Genomic DNA, 14,411 nt, shown 5'->3' with positions numbered 1-14,411 from the left:
CATGGTAACCTTCTGGATAGGTTGTCTGGGTTGGGAGTTGGAGGCACTGCACTGCAGTGGTTCTGCTCCTACTTGGAAGGCCAACTCCAGAAGGTGGTGCTGGGGGATTATTGCTCTGTGCCATGGCAATTATGCCATGGGGTTCCACAGGGATCTATTTTATCCCCCATGCTATTTAACATCTACATGAAACGGCTGGGGGAGGTTGTCCAGAGGTGTGGGCTGAGGTGCCATCAATATGCAGATGACACCCAGCTCTACCTCTCTTTCTCATCAAACCCAGGTGAGGTAGTGGCTGTTCTGAACGTGGTAATGGACTGGATGAGGCCTGGACGTGGTAATGGACTGGATGAGGCCCAATAAACTCAATCCAGACAACATGGAGGTACTCTTAGTGGGTGTTTTGTCTGCCCAGCCAGGTGATATTCAACCTGTTCTGGAGGGGGTTGCACTCCCCCTAAAGGATCATCTTCATAGTTTGGGGGTGCTCTTGGATCCAGAACTGTCACTTGAGGCACAGATGAACTCAGTGGCATGGAGCACTTTTTATCAGCTTAGGCTGGTATACTAAGTACGCTTTTATCTGGACAGAGATAGCCTAGCTACAATTATCCATGCTCTGATAACTTCTTGTCTGGATTACTGCAATGTGTTATACATGGGGCTGCCTTTGAAAATGGTCCAGTAACTTTAGCTGGTCCAAAACAGGGCAGCAAGACTGTTAACAAGGGCTGGCCAAAGAGCTCATATTATGCCAGTACTTTCCCAGCTGTACTAGCTGCCAGTCCATTTCTGGGCCTGATTCAAAGTGCTGGTATTAACATTCAAAGCCCTTAACAGCTTGGGACCAGGTTATCTGAAGGATCGCCTCCTCCCATATGTGCCTGCCCGGACCTTAAGATCATCTTCAGAGGCCCTTCTCCGTGAGGCCAAAGGAAGTGAGGCGGGTGGCTACTAGGAGGAGGGCTTTTTCTGCTGTGGCACCCCGGCTGTGGAATGAGCTCCCTAGTGAGGTTCACCTGGCACCTACATTGTATTCTTTCCAGCGCCAGGTGAAGACCTTTTTATTTTCCCAGGCATTTCAGCATTTTAGCTCTTTAGACTTTTAGCTTTGCCGTTTTAAATCTGTATTTTAAATCCCTGCACTGCTGCTAGGTTTTATTCTGGTTGTATTGTTTCCTGTGGTTTTAATCTTTTATATATTTTGTATTGTTTTATTGTGTGCTCTTTGGTTTTAATTTTTGTGAACTGCCCAGAGAGCTTTGGCTATTGGGCAGTACAGAAATGAAATAAATAAAAATAAATAAACATATTCTTTGATGCTACTAAACTAGAGCTAACACTGAAACAAAACCACTGATTATCTAATACGCAGAATTGAGTTGTGATTAATCCACACAAGCTGCCCTGTCCTGCTTCGATAGTTTGATAGCAACAAAAATGCTATTTGGTTCCAGAACTCTACTGACAGCTATTCTTGCCTCCATAATCTACCATTTGGTAGAAAAACATAAAGCCACATTTGCGCCAACCTTTGAGACAGCACTACAATTCTGTTACAATTTGCAGCAGGCTTTCTTGAGGCCCCGTATTGACCAAGTGAGGTGACTGATTCACCAGGGCACCACGTGAAAACTTACTAGAGTACAGATCTAACAGGAAATATGACTGCACACTTACTGCGGTATCGTTACATAGACCTCTAAGGTTAAAACCTTTCCAATGTATCTAAAATGATTTGCAACTAGCAATGCAAACATACCCCAAGTGAGTTTGTTATTTACTCATAAAGTAACAAATCCACCCATGTAGGCTCAGACAAGAGTTCTCCCTCAAAGCAAACTCTTGTTCCATGTAAATGAGCTTTTTCACATGTGAAATACCAAAGTGCATCTTGGGAGCTGTAGTTTGGAATTGCGCAGTGCTTCCTTACAGCCAGAGCTGTGGCGGCTGCAATGAAGGAAGCTGCTAAGGAGAAAGTAGGGCAACTTAAAATTAAGGGGTGTGTGTGCTGCTGACTCATCATGGAGCCAGTGGCAGGACAACTAAAAATGTAGGATAGAGGGGCACTGCCAAGTCCTCCTCCTTCTCACAGAACCAGAGTGGTGGTAAGGAGAGAAGCAGCACCGGGTTAGACAAGGAAAAGGTTAATCTGCCCAATGCAGAGTGTGTACAGAAATGGCACAGGTACAGACTGCACATGCTCAGAAGCTTGCAATCAATTTTGAACTTAATAGCAAAGTCATAAACTGCCCCTCCATACTTATTTAAAAGGTGGGCATTACAAATGGGTGAGGTTCTATCAGAGAGAAGACTAATTATGAAATTCAGCAGCATCTTACCTGAAAACACCCCTGAAAAACACTGTTTACAGGGCTGGGGGTAGGGAATCTGCCCTTGCTTAACGACAAGGCGAAGCTAAATCTGCTACTCAGGAATAGCAGCATGCCAGTAAGACATAAATAAAGGGGCCAACCCTACAGCATCCTCTCTACCAGCTTTGTACACTAAGAGGTTTTTCCAAATCCAACAATGAATACAAATCTTTTAAGAATTCAATCTGAGTTTGCTCATTTTTCTTTTCCCTCTTCATCTCTTTTTCCTTGTATGTTGTGCCTTTTAGACTATAAGCCAAGGTGTTGAAATTATTTTGGCTGGGGGGCTGAATTCCAATTTGGGAAGGGACACACTCCGGCACTGGGTGAGGCTAAGGACACAGGGCAGGACCAAGGGCACAGAAAACAAAATGGGCAAGGACAAATATTCTTATCAATTTTGAAATTTTCCCACCAAGCATGCAAGATACAGCTCAATTCTAAGCAAGTCTACTCTGGAGTAAGCCCCAGTGCAATACCTCTCATGCCTGCAAAACACACTTCACAATTCTTTGCAACAGCTCTCAGGCTTACAAAGCGTAGCTCAATTCTTAAAAGTTAATTGCCTTTAAATAGCAATGGGAATTCCAAGTGCTTCCCACCAGAGGTTCCCCATCCCTGCCATGAGGCAGGGATGCATTTTTATTCTTATGTAAGCTGCACTGGGAAGCTTTCCAGCCAAAGAGTGAGGCAAAATTATTTAAATAAATAATAAAGAATGAACCAGCCATACTGTCAAAAGCTCATTTACCTGCACATCCACCAGCAACATATGTGCCATCAAGCGATAACAAAACCCTTTGTTTTAATGGGCAAAATGCAAAATTCCTTAAGGAAATGGACGCAAAACAAATGTTTAAGGAGGTACATGCAGTGAGTATAGAAGAGCCATTTCATTTTCCTTAACACATTATCTGACCTTGGAGTCATCTGTATGGTCATACAAGGGGGCCATATGATACTAAAATTGCCTAGTAGAAACCTGTTGAGTTTTACATGCCATTGTAACTTGATGTGAGAGCTTCCATGGTGTGTACATGAATTCATCACCCATGGTGTGGTATATGCAACTGCCTTCATGGAAGCAATACTGATACAGAATATTCATCATCTATTGAACAGCCCTAAGATGTGCCAAAATATAAAAATAAATTTAAGTAGATAGATAGATAGATGCGCCATGTGTGTGATGCACAAAGACCATGAAGAACTCAGAAGACTGACATTATCCAGGAGCTGAAGCATTTACCACAATACAGTTGCAGTCAAACATAATGCGGAAGAGTACTTTTGTCAGCTACTTGTTCCAAATAATTCAAAGACTTAAAAATTCAAACTGTAGGAACAGCTTATTAAGTAGGTTGTTGAATAATCCTAAAATATTTCCCTATCTAAAACATTTCACTTTACATTTATGCTGGCAGTGTCATGTGTTTAAAGAGGATTCATCATATTCCTTTACAAAGCAACAGAACCTGCAACATACCTATTCATTTGCCCAAGGAATTATTCAGGGCAGAATGACCAAAAGATTCTAGGAATGGTAACTATTCTCAATCCAGCAATGGATATTATAATCATGAAACATTACCAAGAGAAAGAAATTACTAACAGCAACATCCACAAGGTGGCAATATTTCTTTGTATTTGAAAGAAACAGCCCATCCCCTATAATCCGAGGTTTTAAGCTTCCCGTTTAGGGTAAGTTGATGTTAGCAATAGAGCCATGTCACTACAGTTCAATTCATTCACAACAGGGTAGAAAGACGTTTCATTAGGTCAGATTTCAAGATGCATATCTTACAATCCAATCACTGCTTTCCTTAATTCAGTACTTCAGTTGTGTTGTTGTCATCTTAATATTTGAGATTCCCCTTGGTTACAGGCCCTATTCTTCATGCAGATTACTCTGCAATCAGGGGTCCTTCTACCAGCTTTGAGCACACCTCTTCCTGGAGCTCCAGAAGACAATAGGAAAATGACATTTGCTACTTACATTTAGTTCTTCCATGATGGGGCGCATTCTTTTGACATCAAAATTATCTCCCATTTCCCAGAAGATAGAATGGAATCTAACTCACCACAGAGACATTTTCACACATAGGTATTTCACACACTAGTCACTTAACACTACTTCAAGTAGCTATCAAACCCAAAATCTTGCCCTTTTTTTTTACTATATCCTGTCAGATGTACATTGTCCCACTCCAAAAAAAGAATCATCTTGTCATGGGAGCTCACATATCTAAATTAAAGTGTGTGAAAGATGCTCTCAAGGCAGAGATGTGAAGGCCTGGAAAAAAATGTTTCCCCTCCACCCCCTCACACCTCTATCCCAGTGATGAGAAGTAGAATTTTCTAGATATACACAATTCCATAAATAAAACTCATTAGGAACCTAATGAATGAACATAACACAGATCAAGTAGAGAAACTAGAATGGATATACTACTAGTTAAACCAAAAATTTAAATCAGAGTTGATTTTAAATCCCAATTTTAAAGCTGATAATTTAATCACATTGAACAATACATGTGTCTTGCACCTAGGGATTCTGGAGAAATTAGAGAAGAACTAAAATGAACTCAGATTACTAAGAATCCGACCTGCAGAATCTGCTACAGAGCGACCCCCTCAGGCTGCACAGACTTCCAGATTTTTTTTTTTACTTTCTCAAAATGTACACATATTTATTTGTAGGAAAATATGCACGTTTCTGCTGAGGAAAAGTTGAATGGAATGTGGGACAATATGCTAAATGTTATGCACCAAGGTAAATTATGTAAACCGTTACAAAACTTATGTAATTAATTGCATATTTTTCCGCATGATGAAAAAAGAAAATTCATATCAATCTGTGAGTGGACAATGGAGCAAAAGGCACCTGACAATCCGTGAAACACAGATGGGGTGGATTTTACACAGTATGTACATGCCTACTTGCACCTAAATTACCCAATAACAAATGTACATCTGAAGTCTTGAGAAAATGTGTCTGTCCCTTACAGCTGGGATATCTATAAGTATAGTGACTCCTGTCAATATGATTTCCAGAGGAGTAGCAGAAAAAGTGGTACCTTAAATGCTACGTATTTATTTTGGCATAAACTTATGTCATGTGATCTACAGGTAGGAATAAGCCCTTAAACTGGCAGACAGCACAAGTCTCCACCTTCTGACAGAAATGGGCCACGTGGTGCTCCAGTATTTATACTAGGTCATTTTTCTAAGTACAATGCAATTTACTACTTCTCAATCCTCTTGATAATACCACTAGCAGTGCCAGCTCCAAGCAACTAGGGCACCTACAAAAAGATTATCTGTAATTGGTCCACAATTATGAAAGCTGTCCCCCTCCTCTGGCAACTAGTCAAAATCCCAAGCAGAAGTGTTGCAATGTAAATAGGCCTGCCTTTGCTGACTGTAGCTAATGGAACAGATGACATTCTCTGGCTTAAAATTAAAGCCTGATATCCTCCCTAAACCTCTAGGACAGGGTGGGGAAAAACAGATCGTAACTACTGAACTTCCATTCACACTAAAACTGGTGCTTCTGCTTTTCCATACACCCAACTAGATTGATCAATTTAACTAGCAATATTTCCAAAATTTGTAATTACTTAGCTTGAAACATGAATTTATCCAGCAATGTTAATTTCAAATCAAGCATCCCTTCCCAAGGAAGTTCTTCTCCAGCTTGGAACATAAAAATAAATTCTGCATGTATGGGGTCAATGTTCTGACTGACTAGGCTGCTCTGTAGGCATACATGTCAACATTCTTGAAGGTTAAGCCCTTGCTCCTTGAGGAACTACATGACCAGACAACCTAACCAAGCACCCTTTTGTTTGGCAAGTATCTTTCAGAGTTTTTTTTTTTTGCTGTCCATCCACCTATTTATTAATTTACTTTATTTCTAGACAGCTCTTCAACCACAACAGTGGGTCCAGGATGGTGTACCAGCATAGAATTACACAGTAACAATATCATAAAACGTCAGCCATAAAATTGAGAGGATTCAAAAGAAAAAAATGCTTCAATCAGGTAAAAACACAAACCATGTAATCAAATTAAATTGCTAAGATTAAAATGCTGAGGGAAATAGAAATGTTTCAATCCAGCACCAAAATGAATACAGTATGCCTGTCAGATCTCCCTCAGGAGGACAATCAAAGTTGGAATGCCACAGAAAAATCCCTTTCCTTTGCGCCTTCACAGGGCAATTCTCTTACTGATCCCTAAAAGTATGAACAGAGCCACGATATCACCATGCCACCCAGCCCAAGCCCACAGAGCCAGTCGAATGAAATACCATGTTTGACATGGTACCAGAGGCGGTGAGCCTATGTACACCAGTTGCTGGGGAACATGGGTAGGAGGGTGCTGTTATACTCATGCCCTGCTTGAGCATTCCCAGCCAACAGCTGGTTGCCCACCGTGTGAACAAAATGCTGGACTAGATGGATCCTTAGTCTGATCCAGCATGGCTCTCCTTATGTTCTTATGATGGTATCAAGAGTCTCTGGGACATCAAGGAGAATCAAGGGGCTGGTACTCCCTTGTCTCTCAGAAATCTTCCATCAGGGAAACCAAGGCTAATTCAGAACTAAACCCTGGTCAGAACCGAGACTAAAATGGGTCTAGCTATTATTTCATCCAACAGCGCATGTCCTAAACAGAGATATTTGTGACTGGGCAGTAGTTGTTACAATCTTCCTGGTCCAGTAAAGGTTTCATTAGGAATGGTCTCACAACTGGCTTTCAAAGCAGCCAGGACCACTCCCTCCCTCAAGGAGGCATTTATCACCTTCTGATGCACCCAGTTAATCCCCTTCAGCTCAATGTAAATAGTCAGGATGGGCAAAGGTTGAGAATACAAGTGGTTGGATGAACTTCCCCAAGCACCACACCTGACAACAACTTGGGCAGAGAGATTGAGCAGTGGTGTATATCAACATATCCTTGATCTGTATGACTTGTCCAACACCAGATACAAACACTTAAACCCAGCTGTTGAATAAACTGGGTTCCTAGTGAGGGAGAGATATTCTTTAGATGACAGCATTCATCCCTCCCCGGCCCTCTAAGCCATGTTGATGGTGCACTACAAAACTAGGTGGACAAAAGTGGACAGATCCACTCCTCCCAGTTCATTTATTTATTTATATATTACATTTCTATACCACCCAATAGCTAAAGCTCTCTGAGAAGTTCACAAAAGTTAAAAACCAAAATTACAACATGATAAAGTATAAAACCTTTAAAAGTTTAACACATAATAAAATCTAAGTAAGAAGCAGAGTAAAAGATATCCACCCAAGGTTGTTATACAAATCAGGTCGGCCCCTTAATCCAAAAATTGTGGTAACAAACATATTTGTATAAATCTGGCATTCAAATTCAGCATCACGAAACCAGAGAGATGGCTGACAGGGCCGTCTAAAATCCCATGAATGGGGGAAGGGCCAGAAGAGGGGGTTAGCTTTTTGATATTTTATCAGTCCTTCTCTTCACTGGCTTATCCAACTCCCTATACCATATTTCCCTCTGTAGTAGCCCATGACTACTACAATAGGTAAACCACTCTCCTGTCTCAAGGATCACATTGCCCAGGGACATACTGAACAATTAACTAGTAAAATAAAATGCAGTCGGAGAAAGATGGAATAAAGTGCAGCAGATTGCTCAGTCTCTAAATACAGTCAGAACTTAAGGCTTATTCAAAAAGGAAGTGATCTAAAATATACCATCAGATTAAAATCCATAAAGTGCAGAGTTTAATAAAATGCAAAATGCTATTTAATACAGAGTACAGTAAAGAGCACAATTCAATATGATGTAAGGGTTCAAGTGCAGAGTTTGCTAAAGCAGAGAAACCAATACAATGTCAATGTTACTGATCTTTCACTTTCAAAACCTATACTAACATGGCATCACCCCAGAAGAAATACCACATGTTCCTATAAATTCTTCCTGTCCCTCACACAGGAAGCAGCCCATACCCCTGTCTTTCTCACAGGAAAAAACACATTAGCCTTCCAGTTCCTGGGTAAAAAACACATTGGTTGCTGTCCTTACTGCCCCCCTCCCCCAAACCCTCCAAATACATTCCCAGTCCTGGAAGTGCATCCTGAGAAATTCAGCATAAAAGCTCAAAGTTAGTTCAGACAGAGATATCACAGGGCAATAAACAACAGCCAACAACTCACACAGATGTACCCAAGTCTGTTCTACTTTGCTCTGCACACAACAGAGCTGCTAATACATAGGAATGTGGGGGCCGGATGTTAAAAGCAGCACCTCTTCCCATTCCCAGGTGTTCCAGCCACTGTGTTTACTTCTCAAGTTACTGGCTGTATTGTTTTTGTAGGGTGGTGGTTGATATGATAAGGGGCCAATATGATAAGCAAGCATGCATGGTATAATTGGCACATATTACAAGCTAGAGAGCTCTTGGGAAAAGATTACTTTTTTTTCCTGAGAGTTCACTAAGAAACCTCATAAATACCAAGCCACTCTGAACAAACTAGAGGTGAGTTCACCAATCACTAAACCGAACTGCTAGAGCTGTGCAAATTCTTTCCATCATCCCCCTCTGATTTCAGCCTACTTCATCACTAAAAGAGGCATGATACCTTCACTGTTTGGAAAATTTCTATCCCACCTTTCTGCCTGACAACAGGCCTCCAAGGCAGCTAGCAATAACTGTGATGTAGTGGAGAGAGAGAGAGTTTGTGTGTGTGTGTGGGGGGATGATGATGTCTACACCCCAGGCCTTAGAGGCTGCTGCTGAGGCTGTACAGGAACAATAGAGGCTTCCTAAGAAAAGGTTATTTAATTTGACACACAATGGTTAAATGCTTGAATGCCACTGGCAATAGCTAGCTAGAACCTTGAAATGAGTGTAACATCTCTGTACCAACCAGAAGTCCACAGATGTACTTGCCAGTGATAAGCATACATTGTGGTAACTAGCAGGGGAAGCCACCAGTATACACTACCACAAGAATAACCATTGTTTAAAAAAGTTACTAGCAACACAGGAAGGTAGAGCACCCAGAAGGAAAAGGTTGCTACCAAAACACACACGCGCCAGCTATTCTTCTGATGTAAAACCTATTTACCAGGCAAAATGCACAAACAATACGCTACTTTGTCTTTGTAGAGCAGCAAAAAAGCCCTCTCAGTGGCTACTAGAAACAATAGTTGTCTATCATGTCCAGCTAAAGCTTGTGGACCACTGCTACCAATCAACAACATCTATACCTATGGAACACAATGTTTTTCTGCTTTCAACAGCAGCAACAGAATCTACAATTCATATGCCAAATGCATAGACACATATGCCTTAGACTCTAGGGCAGCAGTGGCAACTTGTAGGCCAAAACATCTTGAAGACCACAACTCCCATCATCCCTTACCACTGGCTATGCTGGCTAAGGCTGATGGGAGTTGTAGGCCACAATCTAGAAAGCCACAAGTTGCCTACATCTACTCTTTGACTTTTCATATAATACAAATAGAGCCATGCAACAGATGAATCTTGCATATACAAAATATGTGTGTGTAGGGGATGACGACAAATAAACTCAACATGTGTCTTGCAAGCAGATTATGACTAATCTGAGGATTGTGTACTCTTGGTCCTACTGATGTAGTAATCAGACCAGGAGTGAGGGAATACAGCAACAAAAGAGCAGAAGAAGCTATTCCTGTGGCAGGACTGTATATCATGTCTAACACTGTTGCTGTCTCTTGATGTATACCTCTGCTGGTAGTGAGCAGCAGAGAACTCAATGGCAGGAGAATGGAACACAACCAGAGGAATACTAAAAGGTAGTCAAGAGAACAGGATTTAGTAGTGCTAACACAGAACGCAATTCTCACAGCAGGAATAGCAGCTTTTATACTATGGGTCCCCAGCTTTTTTGGACCCATGGGTACATTTGGGAATTTGAGAATCTGCTGTGGGCACCACCACAAAATGGCTCCCATGGAGGATGTAGTTAGTCACATAATGGCTGCCATGGACAAGTAATTCACCCAAGAAACAATTCAAGCAGAGGAAGGTTATGAACCCCAAAGCCAATTCACATATTTGACTCCACAGGAGGACAACAAAATACCCTTGTAAGGTTGTAATCCTATGCATGCTTACATGGTACTCAATGGGAATTACTTCTGAGTAGGCCTCCATAGGATTGCTCTGCTCACCCTAGCTGTGCACACTTGCACCCTTTTCCCAGTACCAAAGGAAAGAAAAATGCCCCCAGCCTGAAAAGGAAAGGTTTTCTTTACCTTGGCTCCAGGGTCAGCCACTCTGTTCCCCATCTGGTGCTCCTTCCTACCTCCTCTGCCATCAGAGCCCCCACCCAGGAAGGTGCTGTGGGGGGCGGAGAGAAGAGAAAGGACTGGTAAGGGAAATAAAGTGTGTGGCTAGGGGTTGTGGGGGCCAAGAGGTAGGAGTGGAGAGAGAAATAGCAAGGCTAGAGGCTGCGAGTGGGGGAGAGGAGAGAGAGAGCTCAATGGGAAAAGTTATGTGTGGATGGAAGACTAGGCAGAGCCAGTAAACAACTCTTTCCTCTCTTCTTGCTTGCCAAACAGCTGATCAGCAGCAGAATTAGGAACAGGAAGAAGAGCCCTAATGGTTTTCAAAATGTTAATTAAAAATACTTTTTTGAAGGTAGTAGGGAGTGGAGAGCTTCATGGGGCCACTGGGAGTCCCCAAGGGCATTGTATGGAGGACCCGTTTTTCACAAATGCTGATGGTTCTTCCCTTCCCCCTCCCGGCCACATCACACCTGTACAAAGCATAGGGTGAGAGAGAACGGAATGTATCAGCACTCTGTTCTCCATGAGCGGTTTGGACAACTCCAGTGTCAAGTCAGTCAATAAGAACACATGCAACCCAGTCATAAAGCACTAGAGGAGTTTACCCTGACCCCACTGAGAGGATTTACTGAACTCTGGGAACAAGGAGAAGCCTTGCTAATGCCCGCCTTGTCTGTGAGCAGATCGCTCTCAGGTATTTGGGGTCCCAGGGTTGAGGACATAGTCAGAAGAGTTTCAGACAGTGGGCCTACCCCTTCTAGGTGGAGAGGGGGAAATAAAGAGATTAAGAATGTTATCCACCATCTACCAGTCCCAAACTACGCCTGCAAGTGGTTCAGGGAAGATTTGGATGCATCTAAATCATATGACCAGTTGGAATCCCAAGTGGTCACATAATCATCCCCACTCCAAGACTCCTGCCAAAGAACCAGTAGGAGGGAAGGACAGTGCCTACCAGGAAAACCTGAAAGCATGTGCTAGCTTTGCCATTCAGCAAAACTACAGATGCATTGGCATCCTGGGGTCTAGAGACCACTGGAATCTTGGTCCCCGAAGGTAAGATCCAACTCTGGGCTGTAGAGTTACATATGCCTTGTGATCCCATCTCTTTTTAGTTATGAACCTCATAACGTGAAAGCCTTCCTCCCATCATGGTGTGGCTTGATACATGCCTCCAGATGTAACACACCACAGGATAGGCACCACAGTATAGTGGGTCAGGAAAAATGTCAATTTCCTAGCTGAATTCCAGACTTGCAATCCACAGCCTGTAAATAAAACAGAATGAAAAGTCGGAATAACTTCCTCTGATTTAATGAAACAAGTCCCTTTCTATCCAGGTGCAACTACAAAACCTACAACATTATCCCCCAACATTGCTAATCATACAATACCACCATAGCTGTTTGCCAAAATTTTAAAAAGTTGGGAGCCTGGTCTTTTCTACCCTCTCCTCTGTATGCCCTAGGTTGACCCACTAAGTATTCATCCAAAATGATACATTTCAAGATTTCAGTACAGGAACTCCGAGTCTAACTAATTTGCAGCTACCTGCTCATGAATTTCTACGAACACTGCAATGTAATATTAGTACAATCTTAAATACTGGACATGTACAAACATAATATACACAGTAGTCAGTTAAAGAAATGTGATCAGATGTATATTACTTCCAGCCTTCCCCAACCTTGTGTTCTCCAGATGTTTTAGACTTCAATTCCCATCAGCCCCAGCCAAAACAGTCAATTGTCAGGAAACCTAGGAGTTGTAGTCCAAAACACCTGGACAGCACCAGGTTGGGGGAAGGCTGCTCTTCAGTTTTATGTATACACACAACATACGAATACATATACCACCTCAAGCCTTATTTAATCAGCTTGGTCTCAATGACTTTCAAATAACTGAAAACATTTCAGTTGAAAACTGAATCTGAGCTACTCTAGACATTACAGCCAAGTGACTTCCACAATCACATTTTGTGCTTTTGATCAAAAATCCAAGCACTTAAATCTTTCTTACAATATGATGCATGAGCTGTACCCACATATGGAGTTCATGCCTCTGTGGCAGAGATATACAAGTCATTTACTTGAACACTGCAGAAGCTTCCAGCCACTTCTGCTTCTCCAGTATGTCAAAACACCACAAGTTTACATCACAAAACGTGGTTTCAAAAGGTAGTTGCTATGATGAGCAACCATTTTTAGCAGTGAGAAGCATATTGGAAGGACTTATGATCACATATTTCACATTTCAATCTATAACATGAGGGCTAGGAAAAGGTTGTTTTTTTACTCAGTGCTGTTATTTTCAGAGTCCTAACATGAGTTATTGGGGCCACAAGTTTATAACCTCAATACTGCCTACAACAGACACACCAATACTGCCTACAACAGACACACCTAAGACCTACAGGGACCAGTGAGGCTTATTCTGAAATAGGCTGGCCAACCTAAAAAGGTTATACTCCAACAACAACTGACCTTCCAACAGGGATGCAGACACAGGATGCCAACTCTGTCCCCATATCTACTCTGGCAACACTATTACAGGACCTAATAATGCAATCTATATCAGGAGTTCATATACCTGGTCATCCTCCAGCATGAGATATGCCATTGTTTGCAAAGCAACACCGTACTGCATTCAACTCTTTGCAAAAATTAAGCGGACATAAATCTGACATCAGAAATGGCAATATTCAAAAACCAGCAAGAGAATGTGTCAACTTTCCAGGGCACTGTCGAGGATCTTAAAGTGGCAGTTCTTAAACAAAGGAATTTCAAAAGATATCAGTGCAAAAATGCTGAAGTACAATTCACCAAGAGATTCAGTTCTATTTCCTGTGGTTTTAAAAAGGACAAAGTGTTGTTTTTTTAAAACTGATCACTAATGCGATGATGTCTGAGAATGACAACTTTTTGTGAATGACAACTGTTAAGGTAATTGCATATACTTCTGGCAATGCAGTTCCCTCTGACACACCAACCTCGCCCCAAATCCAACCATGTGTATATAGATTTGCCAACTTGAAGTTAACACTTCATGCATGTGATGAAGTGGTCAGTGTCCATGAAAGGTTGTGCCATAATACATTTGTTTGAAAGAGTTTTGTTGTTCTTTCCTAAATAAGCGTATAGAATTCAGCCTAATGTTGCTGAACACATTTAACTTACTGGAGAATGATCCAGTTAACTTTGTCCCCTCACCACCACCACTAAACGTTAACAACCAGGTGGTGAAGGACTACATATCCACACTCTTACTTGAAGTAAAAGGTACATCTAATACCAAGAAGTTCATATTTAAGGGCAGACAAGCACAGAGGCTCTCAGACTCCCAGCAAAAAGTGTCAATGGACATAGCAAAAAGTTATGAGAGAAGTAGAAATAGAACATTTCTTCTGGGGTCAGGTGGCCAGACAGAAAGGTCCTAAAACAATAAAGGTGTCCCCAACCAGTTGTGTCCGACTCTAGGGTGCGGTGCTCATCCCCGTTTCTAAGCCGAAGAGCCAGCGCTGTCCGAAGACGCTTCCGTGGTCATGTGGCCGGCGTGACTGAACACCGAGGTGCACGGAACGCTGTTACCTTTCCCGCCGAAGCGGTACCTATTTATCGACTTGCAATTTCTTGCTTTCGAACTGCTAGGTTGGCAGGAGCTGGGACTGAAGACGGGAGCTCACTCCGTCACGTGGCACTCGGGTCT

General features: G+C 42.1%; 1 protein-coding gene across 15 annotated transcripts in view; it reads right to left on the bottom strand.

Moving 5' to 3' along the window:
• The window catches only part of AGPS (alkylglycerone phosphate synthase), a 132,929-nt gene that overhangs the window by 67,353 nt on the left and 51,165 nt on the right, over positions 1-14,411 (bottom strand). For 6 of the 15 annotated variants that reach the window (XR_014784820.1, XR_014784822.1, XM_084813871.1 and 3 more), the window contains 2 exons: positions 11,879-11,974; positions 10,674-10,758 (listed from right to left, as the gene is read on the bottom strand). The exons of 5 other annotated variants lie outside the window; for them this stretch is intronic. Coding sequence is in view for 8 of the 10 variants with exons in the window: in XM_084813871.1 (XP_084669997.1) it covers positions 10,674-10,758; positions 11,879-11,974 (181 nt within the window). In the remaining 2 variants the exon portion in view is untranslated. Of the gene's footprint in view, positions 1-10,673; positions 11,975-13,295; positions 14,282-14,411 lie in introns of those variants that run through there. 4 more of the 15 variants (XM_084813850.1, XM_084813829.1, XM_084813840.1 and 1 more) reach the window with 4 other exon arrangements.

The sequence above is a fragment of the Heloderma suspectum genome, chromosome 1, assembly GCF_057233095.1.
Source record: "Heloderma suspectum isolate Gila_16-S chromosome 1, 16-S_ref, whole genome shotgun sequence".
Lineage (NCBI taxonomy): Eukaryota > Metazoa > Chordata > Lepidosauria > Squamata > Helodermatidae > Heloderma > Heloderma suspectum.
The sequence above is the reverse complement of the archived record's forward strand: the minus strand, read 5'-3'. Positions and strand labels throughout refer to the sequence as shown.